This window comes from Lineus longissimus, chromosome 1, assembly GCF_910592395.1.
Source record: "Lineus longissimus chromosome 1, tnLinLong1.2, whole genome shotgun sequence".
Lineage (NCBI taxonomy): Eukaryota > Metazoa > Nemertea > Pilidiophora > Heteronemertea > Lineidae > Lineus > Lineus longissimus.
Genome location: NC_088308.1, coordinates 16698497 through 16713876, shown reverse-complemented (window position 1 = coordinate 16713876; position 15380 = coordinate 16698497). Strand labels below are relative to the sequence as shown.

The 15380-nt window shown below is 39.9% G+C and overlaps 1 protein-coding gene across 1 annotated transcript in view; it reads right to left on the bottom strand.

Annotated features, from left to right (window-relative positions):
• Positions 1-12903, bottom strand: part of LOC135488984 (polycystin-1-like) — a 39563-nt gene extending 26660 nt beyond the window's left edge. Inside the window, exons 1-4 of the mRNA XM_064774026.1 lie at positions 12080-12903; positions 5281-5352; positions 873-947; positions 441-610 (exon numbers count right to left, since the gene is read on the bottom strand). Coding sequence (XP_064630096.1) covers positions 441-610; positions 873-947; positions 5281-5352; positions 12080-12330 — 568 coding nt within the window. The 5' untranslated portion in view covers positions 12331-12903. The remainder of the gene's footprint in view (positions 1-440; positions 611-872; positions 948-5280; positions 5353-12079) is intronic.
• Positions 12904-15380: the final 2477 nt, after the last annotated feature.

The window sequence follows — 15380 nt, the reverse complement described above, 5'->3', positions numbered from 1 at the left end:
CAAGCACGAGCAAAACGAAGTGAAAAGAAAAAACCCAAACTTGAAAAATATGAATTTGAAAACGCACAAAATTTCATCATTATACCCCGGCCGTTATTTCACATCTTACGGCTAAGGAACAGAAAAAATCATTTGCCCGAAAAATGAGCTTTCTTCATCACATGACTACGAATATCCGTAACGCCACTACAGATACGAGTTACGAGTGCAAGTGCAACACGCCCCTTCAACCAATGAGAGGCCGTAAATAATGATGTTGCCCGCGGACGTGATGTCACCGGGCAAACAATTGGCCTCGGGCGATATCATATTCTTTGGGCAGCAAGAAAAATCCATATTGCCTCTACTATTAAGGGCTACATCTTATAAATGTTATATCATGAAGCACTGTTTGATGATGATCACATTCTCAAAGACTGGATATTGGTAAGACTACTTACCAGAAAACAACTCCCATTCTGCCAGACTACTAATTTTCCTACCATGAAGTTTGGTGGGTTTGCTGCAAATCGTTTCTTCCAAGCTATCGAAGTGGATGATCTTGGTTGTGATCCATGTGTGAAGCCAAAGGATGTCAGAGTCACACGTCCAGTTGTTATTGGAGATATCCCTGAAAGGTTAAAACATAATGAACAGATGGAATTTTCTGGACTGACGTGTATTAACATAATGTCAATATCGTGCAACCTGAAAGATCGTGATGATTTAGTCTGCTCCCCTATGAATGTATACGTACACTGCTTTGAATGTATACGTACACTTGATATGTACGTCTGCAAACGATATCTGCAGGGAGAAAATACATTTGCACTCGTCTGAATAGTTTGTGCACTCCTCTACTCGATGAGAGCGTGCATTGTGACAATACTTACAAGTACATTGGTGGTGTCGTCAGAGAGTTGAAAATACCATCAGAAAGTGTAGTGAGAGAATTGTTGCTGAGGTCTCTGAAAAAATTTTAATGAACACTCGATGTTGAACATGTTAAAAAGCACTTTATGGAGCATCTTGTTCCTTTTTTATTTCACACTCAGAAAAACTCAAATGAAGAACGCCATGATATATAGTGCAGTGGTGTAGGGGTTGTTTCAATAGCTGGCTCTGGCACGCTGGCACTGGCACGGGCACTGGCACTGGCACTGGAACTGGCCCAAAATGGTCTGCAGTACTCTGAAATTCACATGAATAGCATTCCGCGAAGATGACGTCACTGCAGCTGCTGCCCTCTATTTCCCCATCGCTGAATTACAGGCAATGTCGGACAAACATGCGGTTTCTTAAGGCTTTCTAACTAGGGCAGTTAGATTCAATCTGGCACATGTCCGAGTGTTGGAAATACTACATAATTGTTCTGAATATTTCTCTCTCTGACTCTATGGTATCATTCATGCTAAAAACAATGCAGGGTCAAAGATAATTGACTTTGAAATCATGCGCAGAAATAAGTGTCGATGCCCGACTGTCACGTGACTAAAACGTCATCAATATCTTATGCAAATGACCTTGTGAGCTACAAATAGTAACTTCGCGGAATGCTATTCAGACTGTTTGTAGGCTTGTAGTCTTGCCTATACCTTGACCTACCTACTGCATACTGTTTCCTATATATGGCAATGTAATTGACATGATAGAATATAACTTAGTGTCACACACTAGGTCTGATCAGCATAGGTGTAGGCTGCAGCCCACCGGCTGTGGTGTGGCTGTATTATGTATCATTTTTATGTTTTGATTCAACTTCATGCTGTCCATCAGACTTACTTTTGAAACATTTATTTGAGTCCCTGAAACAATGTATTTGCATTTTATAGCAAAAAACATGTTAGAGCTAGTGCCAGTACCAATGCCAGCGTGCCAGTACCATATGTGGAACCAATCCGTGGTGTAGAAGCGTCTCGGTGATGGACTGGTCGGTTCATAACCTGGCACTGGCATTCTGGCACTGGCACTGGCACTGGCAGCGTTTTTGCAAGAAAGTACAACAAAATATAGGTTTTACGTACCATAAAATGCAATTGGTGAAAACTGATGAGGATTGTAGATATTGTGTCCGTAAAAGGCATTGATTTTTAAAACATAACCAAATTCCTTTCTCAAGCCCCCCTGTGCAAAAGTGGCTGCTGGCTGTAGACAATCACTTATGCCATGTGCATGTAGCCTGACATTTTACAAAGGAGTGTGCATGGATCTCTAGCTCTACTGTGTTGATAGCAAAACTAGTCTGCAGACCAGAAATCACCTTGGGGCAAGTGCCAGTGCCAGTGACAGGTTTTGAACCGACCCGTGATGGACATCATGATCTTTGAAAAAAAAATATGAGAACAGGATTTTTTGAAATTACGAGATCGGTATACACAAATGGTACAGATGTAGGATAAACGATTATGTAATACCAGGATTTCGGCACCAAATACTAAGTTTAGCATTTTCAGATATCAGATTGATTAGCAGTTTACTTAAATGACTAAAATGGGTACAAGATCAAAACTCCATGATCTTAGTGAGATTTCTAAGTGAATAGTATCAAGGCTAAATATAGGGCCTAGCTCGATATTGTCGTGTTCAAAGTAAGAAATGCATTTAATTGTTATGTGGGCTTACTCAGGATGTGGTGGCAGATTTCACGTGATTTCATTGATACTCATCTCATTGAGTCTACATCCTGCCTTATTATCAATTTCACACTTATCTAGGTGCAGAAAATTTAACAAAACACAGTTAGCACTGGGACAGTTTGGTATTGGTTGTAGAATTTGAGATAAATGTGATTGTCATCACTCTTAAAAGCGACTTTCAGGAATGCAAGCGAAGCATAGGTCTCATGCATTATACAAGGAGTGCCTAGAAAATTAGAATCAATCATGACCTATTTCAAATGTTTATCAATGGAAATGCATTGAAATAAAATGTGAGGGGAGTGGAAATGCTTCTTTTACGGTTAGGTTAATAAGACCTTTCTTGACTTTCTGATGAGAGAATCATGGAATGCGTTTCTCTCTGCTGAGGGAGTAAGTTGTTTAAAGCCGATACCCGCTACGTACATGTATAACGTAATGATTATATTGTAAGCCTTCACAATGTATGTATATGTATGCAGCAAGAGTACTGCGAGGATAGTTCAACTTGTAAAGAAAATGCAGTCTTAAAGTGAGAATATTATACATGTCGGTAGGACATTTCGAATTATATGCAAGACACACTCCGGCGAACAATCACAAACTCACTGTGCTGCCTATACATGCACCTTCTTAAAGGGACAATATGGGCAGCAGCTAGGCAGGCAAGATAAAGTTTCACAAAGCCGCCAATAGCGGTCTGTCACATCTCACAGTACGTCGAAATCATTCACGCTTGTACGAGGTATATATTATTTAGTGCTGAGTCTGACATGACCAAGGGCCCTTACTGTGTATACTAGTCACTTGAAGATGGCCAAATCAGCCCCTCTCCTCCTGCCTATAGTCCCCCTTTAAGAATCACCAATATATCATCTTTATCATATTGCCTTTGCTTTATTTATACTAGTATTTTTCTTTTTATCTAATTCCCGTTTACTTCTTCGGCTCAGACTTCAAACAGACCATCTTTCTTACTGGTGACCTCATGGTAAGATTTGGTCTATAATTGAATATACATGTACTTCATTATATACATGTGAGATCCGCATTCATCAAATTTGAATGAAATGATGTGGGCCTATAAATCAGGACGATGAATGAATCACGAATAGTCTCTATATGTAAAATGAATAGGCCTATTCAATTTAACACCAGGGCCTATAGTGTCACCAATTGATTGATCATAATATTCATTAATCAATGGTAAGGATATTTTTTGAAAGCGAAGGCGCCCACGCGGACGATAGAAGAATTCTTAATTTCTCAGTAAACTGTGTCGACATCAACTCGCACTTTGTCACATTGTCACCTTGAAATGTGTCGCAATGATTGAAATGAAATAACGCATCGTGCCAAAACTTAATCATAACGGGATACGTTTCAATTTGGGCTAAGAAAACTGAAGAGCAATTTGCCATCATTATCATTTTTTTTAAGTCGTCGATATAGTTCATCAGATTTTACATAAAAAGAAATAGCGGTAGCAGCATTTTGTTTATCTCGAAAATATAGGCCTTTTTTAATCAGTCTTTTTAACATGCCTTAACCACTGCTTGAGTTCTAGCTGCATAAACTTAAGTCTGCAAATGCCCCCCTCTTCATTTCTTTGTGAAACTCTCAAATTCGAATTCATATCAAGTTTGATGAGGGCAGAAACTGAATAGGAAAGTAGGTCGTCGCGGGTCACTATAAGCGTTCTAGACTAATAATTTCAAATATATAGGGAAGGCGCAGGCCTACTGATTTCATTAAAGGAATAGTAAGAATAATGTTTCAAAACAACCGCAAATACATCAGCGGGATTTTGCACACCAGATCAGGACATTGTCAGTTGTGTCCTTATGGGGACATATTGCATGGACGTATTGGACAATTATTTATAGTTGGACTGGTTTGATATAAAAGATATGGACTAGATGGCAAATTTTGAAGAAAAAAAGTCATGCTTATATCTTGACCCTGCTTTTAAAAGATTCTCTTTTGTTCCTGCATTGATTTTCTATGTCAATGCGCGTAATACGGCAAGAACCAGTAACAGGGAGCACTTTCCAGTCCCAGATTTTTTCCATTACATGGACACCTGCGAGCACGAGTCGCTGATTGAAATTTGTCGCGGTTCTAATTTTATCAATGTCGGTTCCAATAATCCTAAATTGTAGGCGTCCGCAATGTGAAAATAAGTTGTGCCTAACAAATAATCAAGGACGCTAATTGACAACGAGAATAAAATCAATGGAAACTAATAGGACTTTTTCAGTTTTAGAAAAAGTACACATATATGCTATGGGCCCCCGATAGATTTCACGCCTCCCTAAGGTATAACATTCGCCTAGAGACAAGGCAACTTGGCTCCAAACTGATGACAAATCGATACGACTCGAAATGCCAACTCTTTTCAATTTGAAAATATCGCTATATCAATAAGACCACTAGGCATATGTCTGTTGGCATGGTAACTGCAAGACTTGCGCAAGGGAACACGTTGTTGTCGTGGTGTTGATTCATCAATATGGGGATCATAGTTATCAACAACTTTAGATTAAAAATTGTTACAGACGCGGTGGGAAAAAAAGATGTTGTAAGAATACATGTACACAACTGCAATCAAAAGGTACCAAATTCTGGCATAACTATTGAAACTTATGTTTTCATTTTTACTTACAGTTTTTCGAGATTGGTAAAGGCGTCGAATGCATCCGAGGCCAAAGTGGATATACGGTTCTGCTGGAGGAGTCTGAAAAAGCCAAATTAGATGCTATATAGTCAATTGAAAATTGGCACGGGTGGATAACTATCTAGACTCTTTCACCAGTCTCCTTCATTCACTCATTACAGAGACTGGTACTTGACGGCAATTCACTCGTCATTAACTTAATTTGGGGGCGTAAGCCACGTGTTTTTCTGTAGGATGGGTAACCAGTATCCAAGTGAATAATCTGCAATACCATAGCGCTCGGTATGACAGTGCATCCACTGCATGCACTGAAAATGTATTGCTCGCCTCGGGTAAATCAACGAGGCTTCCTCGACCCTCCGCTGCGCGGCGAATATAGGTCGATGTTGCCTGGGCTAATATTAGAGTATCTTTCAGTCTGGTTCCTTAACTTCATCTCAGGTCCATGGGGTATCAGGTGCGACAAGCACGAAATGTTTTCATCTTGGCTCATGTTAATTCGTTGTCCCTTCAGCGTGATTACAGTATCGGTGTTTTAATTACCGGTAATCTGTGCAGGAGTTGTAATACATGTATTTAAGGTTAATAACCATCCACGGGTAGGTGATAGTCAAATGCGATTTGGAAGAGTCTGCTGTAAAATCAAACATGTCAATTGTACCGTTTCAAACAATAATGGTATTTTTATCCCATTTGCATTTCCTTTATCGATTTTCAATTTCTATTCTACTCCCACATGACAAAAGTTTCTGAATTGTTGTGCTCACTTAGCAAATATAACAATTTGAGCTGATAAATGTGTCTCATTTTTTTATTGGGTGTCTTCCCACCATGAATATTTGAACTGCTCGAAAAGCTCCCGCTTTCGTTCGGAAGAGAGAGCGCAATCGATGCGTCTTTCCTCAAGAAAATGATGCGGAAAGATTCGCTTGGATTGCTTCCATACGCTTGTTGGTACATGTATTATACATGTACATGTAGTAAACGATTTGTTGCAATGTAAACAAATACGTTCTTGAGATTGATACCTCACGGTCGGTATCGAATATCTCACGAAACACTGCCTATGTGGAGCTGTCATTGACCAAAATCTCGGCGAGGCGCTTCTCAGTTTTTGGGCAGCACAATTTACCACTACCCCGTCGCGGTGTTCGGTGAGACGACCGATATCCCCAGTTCTGCATCAATTCCTTATACCATCAGCACAGCAGAATACATGTGTTAATCTCCCATGCAATGCAGTTGATATGTTAGGGCAAACCTCTCGGGGCTTTGTTTTTCCTACCGAGGGTTTTGACCAGAAAAATCAAGCCCCGGGATTAAGCATCGGGTAGGCTTTAAAATACTGTTATGACTGTTATAGCCATGGCTGCAACAAAGTAACACATTATCCCCTAAAATAATTCAGAGCAGTCAAAACATGAAATGCATTGCCATAGTTTCTCCATATTCAGGAGATAGGGTCCAAGTGCAGACGTATTAAAGCATGATGAGGCTTGCGTCAAGAGGATGAACATGGCCGAATCCGGAAGGTGCAATGTACTACGGAGTATAATCTAAACTTCACTATTTGCTTTTTATCTACTTTTTTAACCGTTAACATTTTTCCTAATGGAACGATATTGGATAACTGATTGATACAAACTCAAATGACTTTTATGGATCTATCAGTCTCAATTTACTAATGGTTTGGAATCTTTAATCGTGAATGCCCAAGGCGTCAATTTGACGACAGTAACATGCTAGTACTATAGACATTGGAATAAGTTGCCGACACAGGTATTCAGATTTTTAAAAATACATGATAACGAATTTCAGCCCTTAGGTCCGCTAAGTAATGTTTTTTTAAATAACGGATAACTGAACCCAATACAATATATGATGTAAATGGCTTACATGTACATGTACATGTACTTGTATTTGACTGCATGGGTAGAAACAGCCCGATCTCATAAAAAAATAATTAGGTAAACAACTTTAGGAGAGTTGGTGAGCATCCACATGGTTTGATGAATCATGAAAAAAAAAATCAATTTTCCTCAAAGCGTGATTTTGGCAAATACATGTACTTACACATGCTTAATGATGTGACAAAATGACATGACCATGTGCACAAAAAGAACATTGAGATTCGGATCACGAAACAATTCTATAGCAAATTACGTCTTTTATTGATAACCCAAAATGACAATTGATTTTTTAGTGTCTGACAGAATTGGATATCACTCCAGCAAGTATATCGAAAAGTGTGTCCAGTGACATGATTTTATAAAGCGATGCTCAGGCGTTTGCCGCGGGCAGAGTAAATATGGCACAACAGTCCTCTCTATCTCACACATTCTTGCACTTAATGCCATAAGTAAACGTATGACATTGTAGGCCTATAAACTGAAAGTGCCATGCTCCGGATTTACGCAAAATTATTTCGCAAAGTTTATTTTGTGTTCTTTAACATGCGGTTTCCCAGTAAATATTATTTTGCTCTATACGCGTATGGTCAAATAAACATGAATTCTACAAACGGAACTGTCAACAGTGCATAAATCACTAGCTGTGCCTCGTTTTCGTTGCAGTGGTAATGGTAAGGCAAACATATAACCGTTGATGTTGATTGGATAGTAACGAAACCGTGAGATTTTATGTTCGCGCGAGTATAGTTACAGTGGAAACTTTATGATATATCAAACCCAATTCCTCAATAGAAGTCAAAAATGTAGCGGACATCATTCGTCATGGCAGTGGTATGGCCAGTGGCTTGACATATGTGGGGTGAAAGCGTGGAAGAACGCAGCAGATTGAATCAGTGCACGTGACAACAGTCTCACGCTCCGCCTCGTGATGCGCATGGCTGAATCAGTGGGCAGTATATAATGCTTTCATCGTCTGAAGATGCACGCAGTCTCGCCCGCCCGTCCTAAATTTGACGTGATTATCGACAGAGATATAGCAGGGAACGTATCAGAAGAATAAGAGCCAGCGCAGAAGTGTACATTTCGCAACGTTGTCAATCTTAGAATTAAATGATGTAACAAGATGGTCGACAATGTTTTACAGAGCAAGCATGGCGAAACAACATCCGCTTGAATATTTGGCTTTTGTATAACCACATTTTTGAAAATGGGAAAATATCACGGTATTGAGCAGCGCACGTTTCATAATCACTGTTTGTATGCAGTAAAATTAATCTGTCAGTATAAACGGTTTAAATGGTAACGTTTTTTATTTTTTATGGGAAAGTCACCAGATACCTGTGAGATGGTGACATCTTGACTTATGACACTCATCTTGCAAAGAAGATGCATTAAACTGATCCTAATCATGTCAGGAATCAGACAAAAAGACTTTATCCTGCTTCAGGTGCCCTGAATCTGCACTGTCACGAGATGGTATACTGACACGGTTGAAAGAACTTGCATTGATTCCGCCGTATCAAGTGGCCCGCGTCCGTCTATCGTCCCAGCTATAAAAGTAGTCGCTTGTTATCGTGTCATGATAGCAACGCTGCTTCACAAAGCTGGAAAAGGATAGACCTATCTCGTGCCATGATGCCATATTATTCAAATGATGGATGATGGAATTGTAAACGTTAACCGTCTGATTATCATAACGGGACAAAGCATCCGCCCCATTGGTTCTCTCATCTTTCATGCAGTCGCTCTAGAAAGAATGTATGGCTGGTAACAGGCTTGATTTCAAAATTCACCTAATTACATTCCATGAGGGACAATTTTAAAGGAGTATTGGAGTTAGTATCACATCATCTTTACTAAACATTAAAGAACTGATATCGAACTGCAGAGGTATTGTGTTCTCACCTAACACCAGGAAGGTGGAGTTAAAATGTACATGTAGGCAAAAAGCCTCGCCGCGATTTCGAGCAAAATGCCAGTTTCACCCGAGCGGCGTTTGGTGAGATAGCCAAAACCAACAGCGAGGTATCAATTTCTTTCTAAAGCACCCACTCAGCAACCGACAGCAATGTATATCGCTCCATTCCGACCAATCTCATCCTTTGAAAATCTCCAAATGCGAGATCCGATTTCGGAGGGTGGGAGGAGGGTGATGAACTAAAGACTTTCTCTGATTTTTTTCCTTCAGTGATTCATAACATTATCTATGAAGGAAACGCAATTATTGTCCGTTTAAGGACCATGGTAACTAGTATAGAGACCGTTAGGTTGTTTTCTCACCAATATTTAAAATCTCGAGATTTGCGATAAAAAGCGCCGGCATGCAGGGTCATTATGATGCGAAGCGACCAATGCATGCAGACGCCTCTTAAATCAGACTGTTTAACTCCATAGAACGAATCTTGAAAACCAATGCTTTAAAAAGAAGTTTGACAACAAAACTATCTGAAGCATGATTCCCAAAGTCAGATGGCAACTCATCCTTTTGTATAGAGATCAATGTATACTCACACCGGTGATGTTGCCAATTGACCAGCAACCTGTCTTCAAACAGGTTTTTTCCAAGGATTCCTATTCACCAATGATCGTGTTATCAACAGACAATGGACTCAATGCCGACTGATGCACAACATCCTCCTTGACAAGAGAGGTTTGTGGTGTGATGCGAGCGGGTAACTTATTTTATTTGATTATTATGATATAGCCAAACGTAAAAAAAGCACATCATTGGTTTTCGTGTTTTTTTTTCGTGGACGAAAACGGTATATAAGTAATAAAAAGACTGCGTCGTCTTTTCCAAACTCTGACTAAAAGAGATTTTATCAAAATGACTATTTTGATTTTGATGGAAACCCAGACATCCCAAGTTAAACTGATTGTCCATGCGAGAGGATGATATTCTCTATGTTTGCAATTGTTCTTGGGGAAGGGTGTTCCAGCGGTTATGGTTAAATTACTTGTTTGTGTAAACTTTTAGTTTTTCTGATATGAGTCTCATGCGATAGAGCCCACAATGCCCAGCTAAACAAAGTAAACGTTCTGCTGTGAAACGGAGAAATCTTAAAAAGTCATTGGAGTTATTATTAATCCGTGCAAAACATTCTAAAATTATTTATGTGATAAAAAGATGATTGATTAGTTTGCGTTCATGTCAGTGGGAACGCTACCTCCAATATTGCTTGACTGAGCTATAAGAATGAGATAACCATACGGTGGCATACACTTTATCATTGAACAAAACTTATATAAGTAAGTTGGCCATGCGAAGCCAAGTCACCTTATTTAGGTTAAGATATCATTAGAAAGAATTGTATAGGACGGATAGAGCTCAATAAAAGAAAACACATACTGGTTTATGTCTGCTTTATGCATCTACCCAATTTTTCATATGCCATAGTTATAGTGCCTTAGTTAAGTCAACACTTTTGGCAATGCCTTTGAAGATTTCATTTGAATAAGCTTCTGGTTCATAACATGAACCTGTATTATATCAAACTACTCGATTCGAAATTTCCAATTTAATTACAAATTGCATTTTTTTAACGAACATCTGGCTGAACTTCGCAGCTGATATTTGCCTTTTGATTAAAGTATCTGCTGGGCCGGAAGGTTGTGGGTTGGATTCCTATATAAAGGCCTGGGAACGGCAAAACATTTAATGTTCATTAGTTTATACGACTAGTCTTCGTGATATATCAGAATACATTTCGCTGGTAAGATAACTATTGGATAATGTCTAACGTTAGACACTTCCAATTCTTAGTGTCGCGAAAAGTGAGTGGGCTGGCCACGAAAACGGATACAGCCACTTCTAAAAAATGACGGAATTGTGATGTTTTGCTTAAAAATCAACGTGATACGTGCGCATGGAGTCTGATCATGAAAAATATTCTGCTGATATCCATCAGGTCTAGGTCAAAGTGAGCTGATGGCCCTCTCAATTATGGCAAATTTTTCATCTGGCGTGGACATGTTGGACAAAGAAATATGGCCGAAGAAGGTATTCAAGTAGAAAATCACTCAAGATTTTTTATTTTGATGGGGAAAGGCGAGTACATGTGCATGCAAGCATAGATAAATCAATGCTTGGTGCATGTAATATTAGGATACATAATTATAATACCAAGTTGGTTTTTTGAAAAAATAGAAGGTATATATTCGTCGGAACTAGCTAAAAACCGTATAAAGTACGTAATTATACGTACCCGTGAAAAATTTATTTTGGACATTTCCGTTGCTACATGTATTTATCTTGTTCGTCGCCTTTTACATGATTGCATCTTTTCTGTCTGTGTCGTGCATAGGCTATATCACACTTACCCATGCATCTATGTATAAATGCAGGAAGCAATTTTCAAGCGAATGCATGATTCCTATATGCTTCCTCGACAAACCTTATAGAATACATGTACACGATTTGTCAGTTTGAAAAATTTTCGTCGTCGATAAATACATAAACTAACTATGATGATTACATGTAAGCCTACAGGGATGTCGCCGAATTCGAGACTGGACAGAACATTTTCCATTGAAGTGTGACAGCGTGCACGTTGTTCGTATTGCAGTCCTCGCCCGCCATTTTCTTTCGGCTGTTATCATCCATGATTTGGACGTCAAACAGGAAGTAACAATTTTTGCCATCATTTGCATGGATGGCACGTGGCGAGGGTCTTAGAATGATAACCAAGAGCACGAATCATCATCCCCCTCCATGCAGCCACCGAGTTGAACAAAATCGATGTCAAGACACTGAACTTATGCATGCAGGAAGTGCATCTGTGATACCCCATATCGCAGACTACGGATTGGCAAATTTAAGTTTGGCTGAAATCGTAGAGCTAAAATGTGACAACATCTGACTAGAAAATAAGACTTACAGCTCCGAAATTGTGCTTGAATTCGGGAGTTGGTTGCTTGCGGGCGGGATTGATAGGTCCCGAGAGGAGCAGTCCACAGTGCATGTCTGGTCTGTCCTCCTCGTGCAGGAGCAGCTACTGTGACAAGGGGTACAAGCCCACGACACGTCCAATGTCACAAGGATGGCGCAGAAGATTATCCATGTCGAACAAATCCACGAAGACCAGAGCTGGATGCCATTTCGTCGTGTCTCTTCGCGAGTATGGTACATTCCAAAGACTCTAACTAACCCCAGGACATACCGCTGGGGTTGTGATCATGATCATAAAGTCAAGTCACATTCGTCGCTTACGATATTTAAAGAAAATTGACTAAAAATACGGACAGTGTTCGTTCTGGTTTTCAGTGTCGCCGGAAGAACTGTGTAGCGATGTTCAACCGAAAGTATAAAGATGTCATCATACAGTAGAGCATCAATTAGGCGGGAATATCATACTATATCCAATTTAACGATTACCAAAAATGTATAAGGCGAGTGTTGCAATTACCCATCGCTACATCAAATCATGATATAACCACACAAAAGCATATTACACGTTTATACAACTTGACAGTAAGGCCAATGTCCCCAGGAAGAAGGCACATTCAAAAACAATCCTAGTCTGAGAAATCGATCCGTCTCTCTCAATAAAACTGGAACTAAAACGATATGTCCTTAACACGGAATTGAACACTCATGAACACTACGGCGATGATTGAAAATGTGAATCGTTCGCTTATCACGCCTCATTGGTATATCGTATCGTCGTTTGGATTCGCTTCAAGGTATTCCGATGTATTTATTCGGACATTCCGAGCGATTGCCGATCACGAAGTCACATGATCCGAACATGTCAACTTTCTCTGAACGTCGCGTCCCAAATTCACCGCGCGTTGTCGCAGCGCTTGAATGACTCTTTTCAATCACTAGATATCGAATAGAAAAATTTATAGTTATAAAACTATACGTTTGAATACATATATTTCATGTGCATGATATATCGAGATTGAATATCCATGCGAAGGTTTCTTTCATGGCTTCTGGGGAATGAATAGCGTATCGAAAGCGTGCAGGGTCTCTATGGTAACCTTGTGACGCCATCTGCTGGCGGACTAGTGCTGCATGAATTTAAAAAATCTCGAGCTTATCTCATGATATCATATTGAACGCAATCAAGCTGAGTGAATACCGCATGAGTGGATGAAATCATTAGTGGCACAGGGCACCTTTTAGTACATTTAGAAGTATTATAGTAATAATCTGTGACAACACCAAAGGGCATCTTAAAGGCGCCTCCTCCGTTTGATCAAAAATTTGATGATTGAACTCGAATTTGAACATTTCTGACTGTGTATCCTCTTGATATAAATGTCAACAATGTTGTTGATACGCTTGTTTGTTGATAGGATTTCTGGTTATCATCATATGTTACGTCAACAGTATATACCTCATTGTTAAGGAGCAACTCCTTTTTTTCGGGGAGTTTTGTGTGAAGAAAACATGCCCCCTTATTTACTTATCTCGATAGGCGCATTTTTACTTTGACTCCGAAATGCTGTGCCGAATTCAAAGACTGAGCTCCTTTTTGGGCTAGGCCCGTTGCTAATACCTTCTCCATAGCTCATCAGTGTCACCTTCCCGGCCAGTATCTTTTAGATAGATGCCGTTTTATGACGCAGAGAAGAAACCCACCACCCTTGGAAGCAAAGTGGTACAGGGCCACTTTCAACTCCATCCGACGTAGATCTACGTCATGTCGTAGCTTATTGGTTCTCTAAAGCAGCGGTCAATGTAAACCCTGCACCCCCATGGTCAGGGATCGACGCTATATCGACGTCGATTGAGCGACGATGACTGAGCAACGTATTTTTTTGAATCGACGTCTGATATGATGGGACTGTATGGAATCCGGATCGTTTTGGCCACGTTGCCAAACTTGTTAGGTTCTCCTGGGATGGAGATAATGTTTGATTGGAACGACTTGTCCCAAAAGTGTCGTAAAAAATTGGGGTTATTCAGTAAACAAAAAGGCAAGAAATAGTTTGAACAAAGACAGAAATAAATGTGCTTGTAAACATTGCCAAAAGTTTTAGATGGAAACAATTTTATATCTTTTGCATGAGTTTTCCATTTTTTGCCCTTGCCAAATATTCCAAGAGTGATTTTACCACAAATTTATAGTTGGGACCAGGTCAGGTGACTGTTGTGATCCTCAGCCTGTTTAATTTTTCCACTTTTTTCATATGGTGAAAAACAATCGAAGTCTGACCAGTGCAACCGACCTATAGAGTGGTGAAATCCTGGTGAACGAATGCACCACCTTGCATGGAAAAATGTCGATCCCTGAGCACATTAAAATCTCTGAAGTTTTGATAAAAAGTTGAATGCCTGACCAGGGGTTGCAGGGTTTACGTTGACCGCTGCATAAATGCTTCAATGTTAAAACAACACGAACGCCATCTTCAGGGTGATGAAGGAACTGACTCATTCAACGCGTAAGAATCACCTGGCTGAAGTTGGTTCCTTATTTCTTATTCTATTTATTCCCGATCCTCGGACGGTTATGGTTGGGGTTAGCATGGGCCTTTATTGCCAATAATAACTGTATTTAGCCCTCACTAATGAATTACTGACTTAGCGCTCACTATAGGAACAAGGAATAAGTAATTACTTGAGAATGGGGAATAAGGAATAAGGAATAAGAAGCCAACTTCAGGCTGGTGTAAGAATCAGGGAATGTTGTAAAGTGATTCCGACTTCGTCGGGGTGCTGAAAAGGTAGTCATTTTGGTCACTTTTCAACCGGAAAAATAAAATACAGCTAGGGGGCATATAGGAACATTTTCTCTGCTGATTCCATCAAGAGCAAAACACTTTATTGAGCTATCTCTAATTTTTTTCTCTCTGATTTTTTTCTGGGGGTCTCAAAAGGTGTTCAGTGGTTAGAAACTTGCTTGGGCGCGGAAGACGCCATTCATACTTCCCGCGCCTAGGGAAATCATCATTTGAAGGTTCCTTTTTATAACCAAATGGCCGGCAGACATCACATTGCAGTCATATCCCACAAGGGACATTGCAGATCAACAATCCAGATCCAGATCATCTTTTGCTCTTTGATATCTAGTCGTGTAATGTCGTGGCTAAGGAAAGGTGTCGAAAAGTGTAATCCCATTCTATATAGGTAGGCCTACTCCACGCCAGTATAGGCCTAAGATAGACTCTGATGCAGTCCATTTTGTCATCCTGGTCGTCAGTCCTTCCTCTGGCAACGGACCTCCCCTC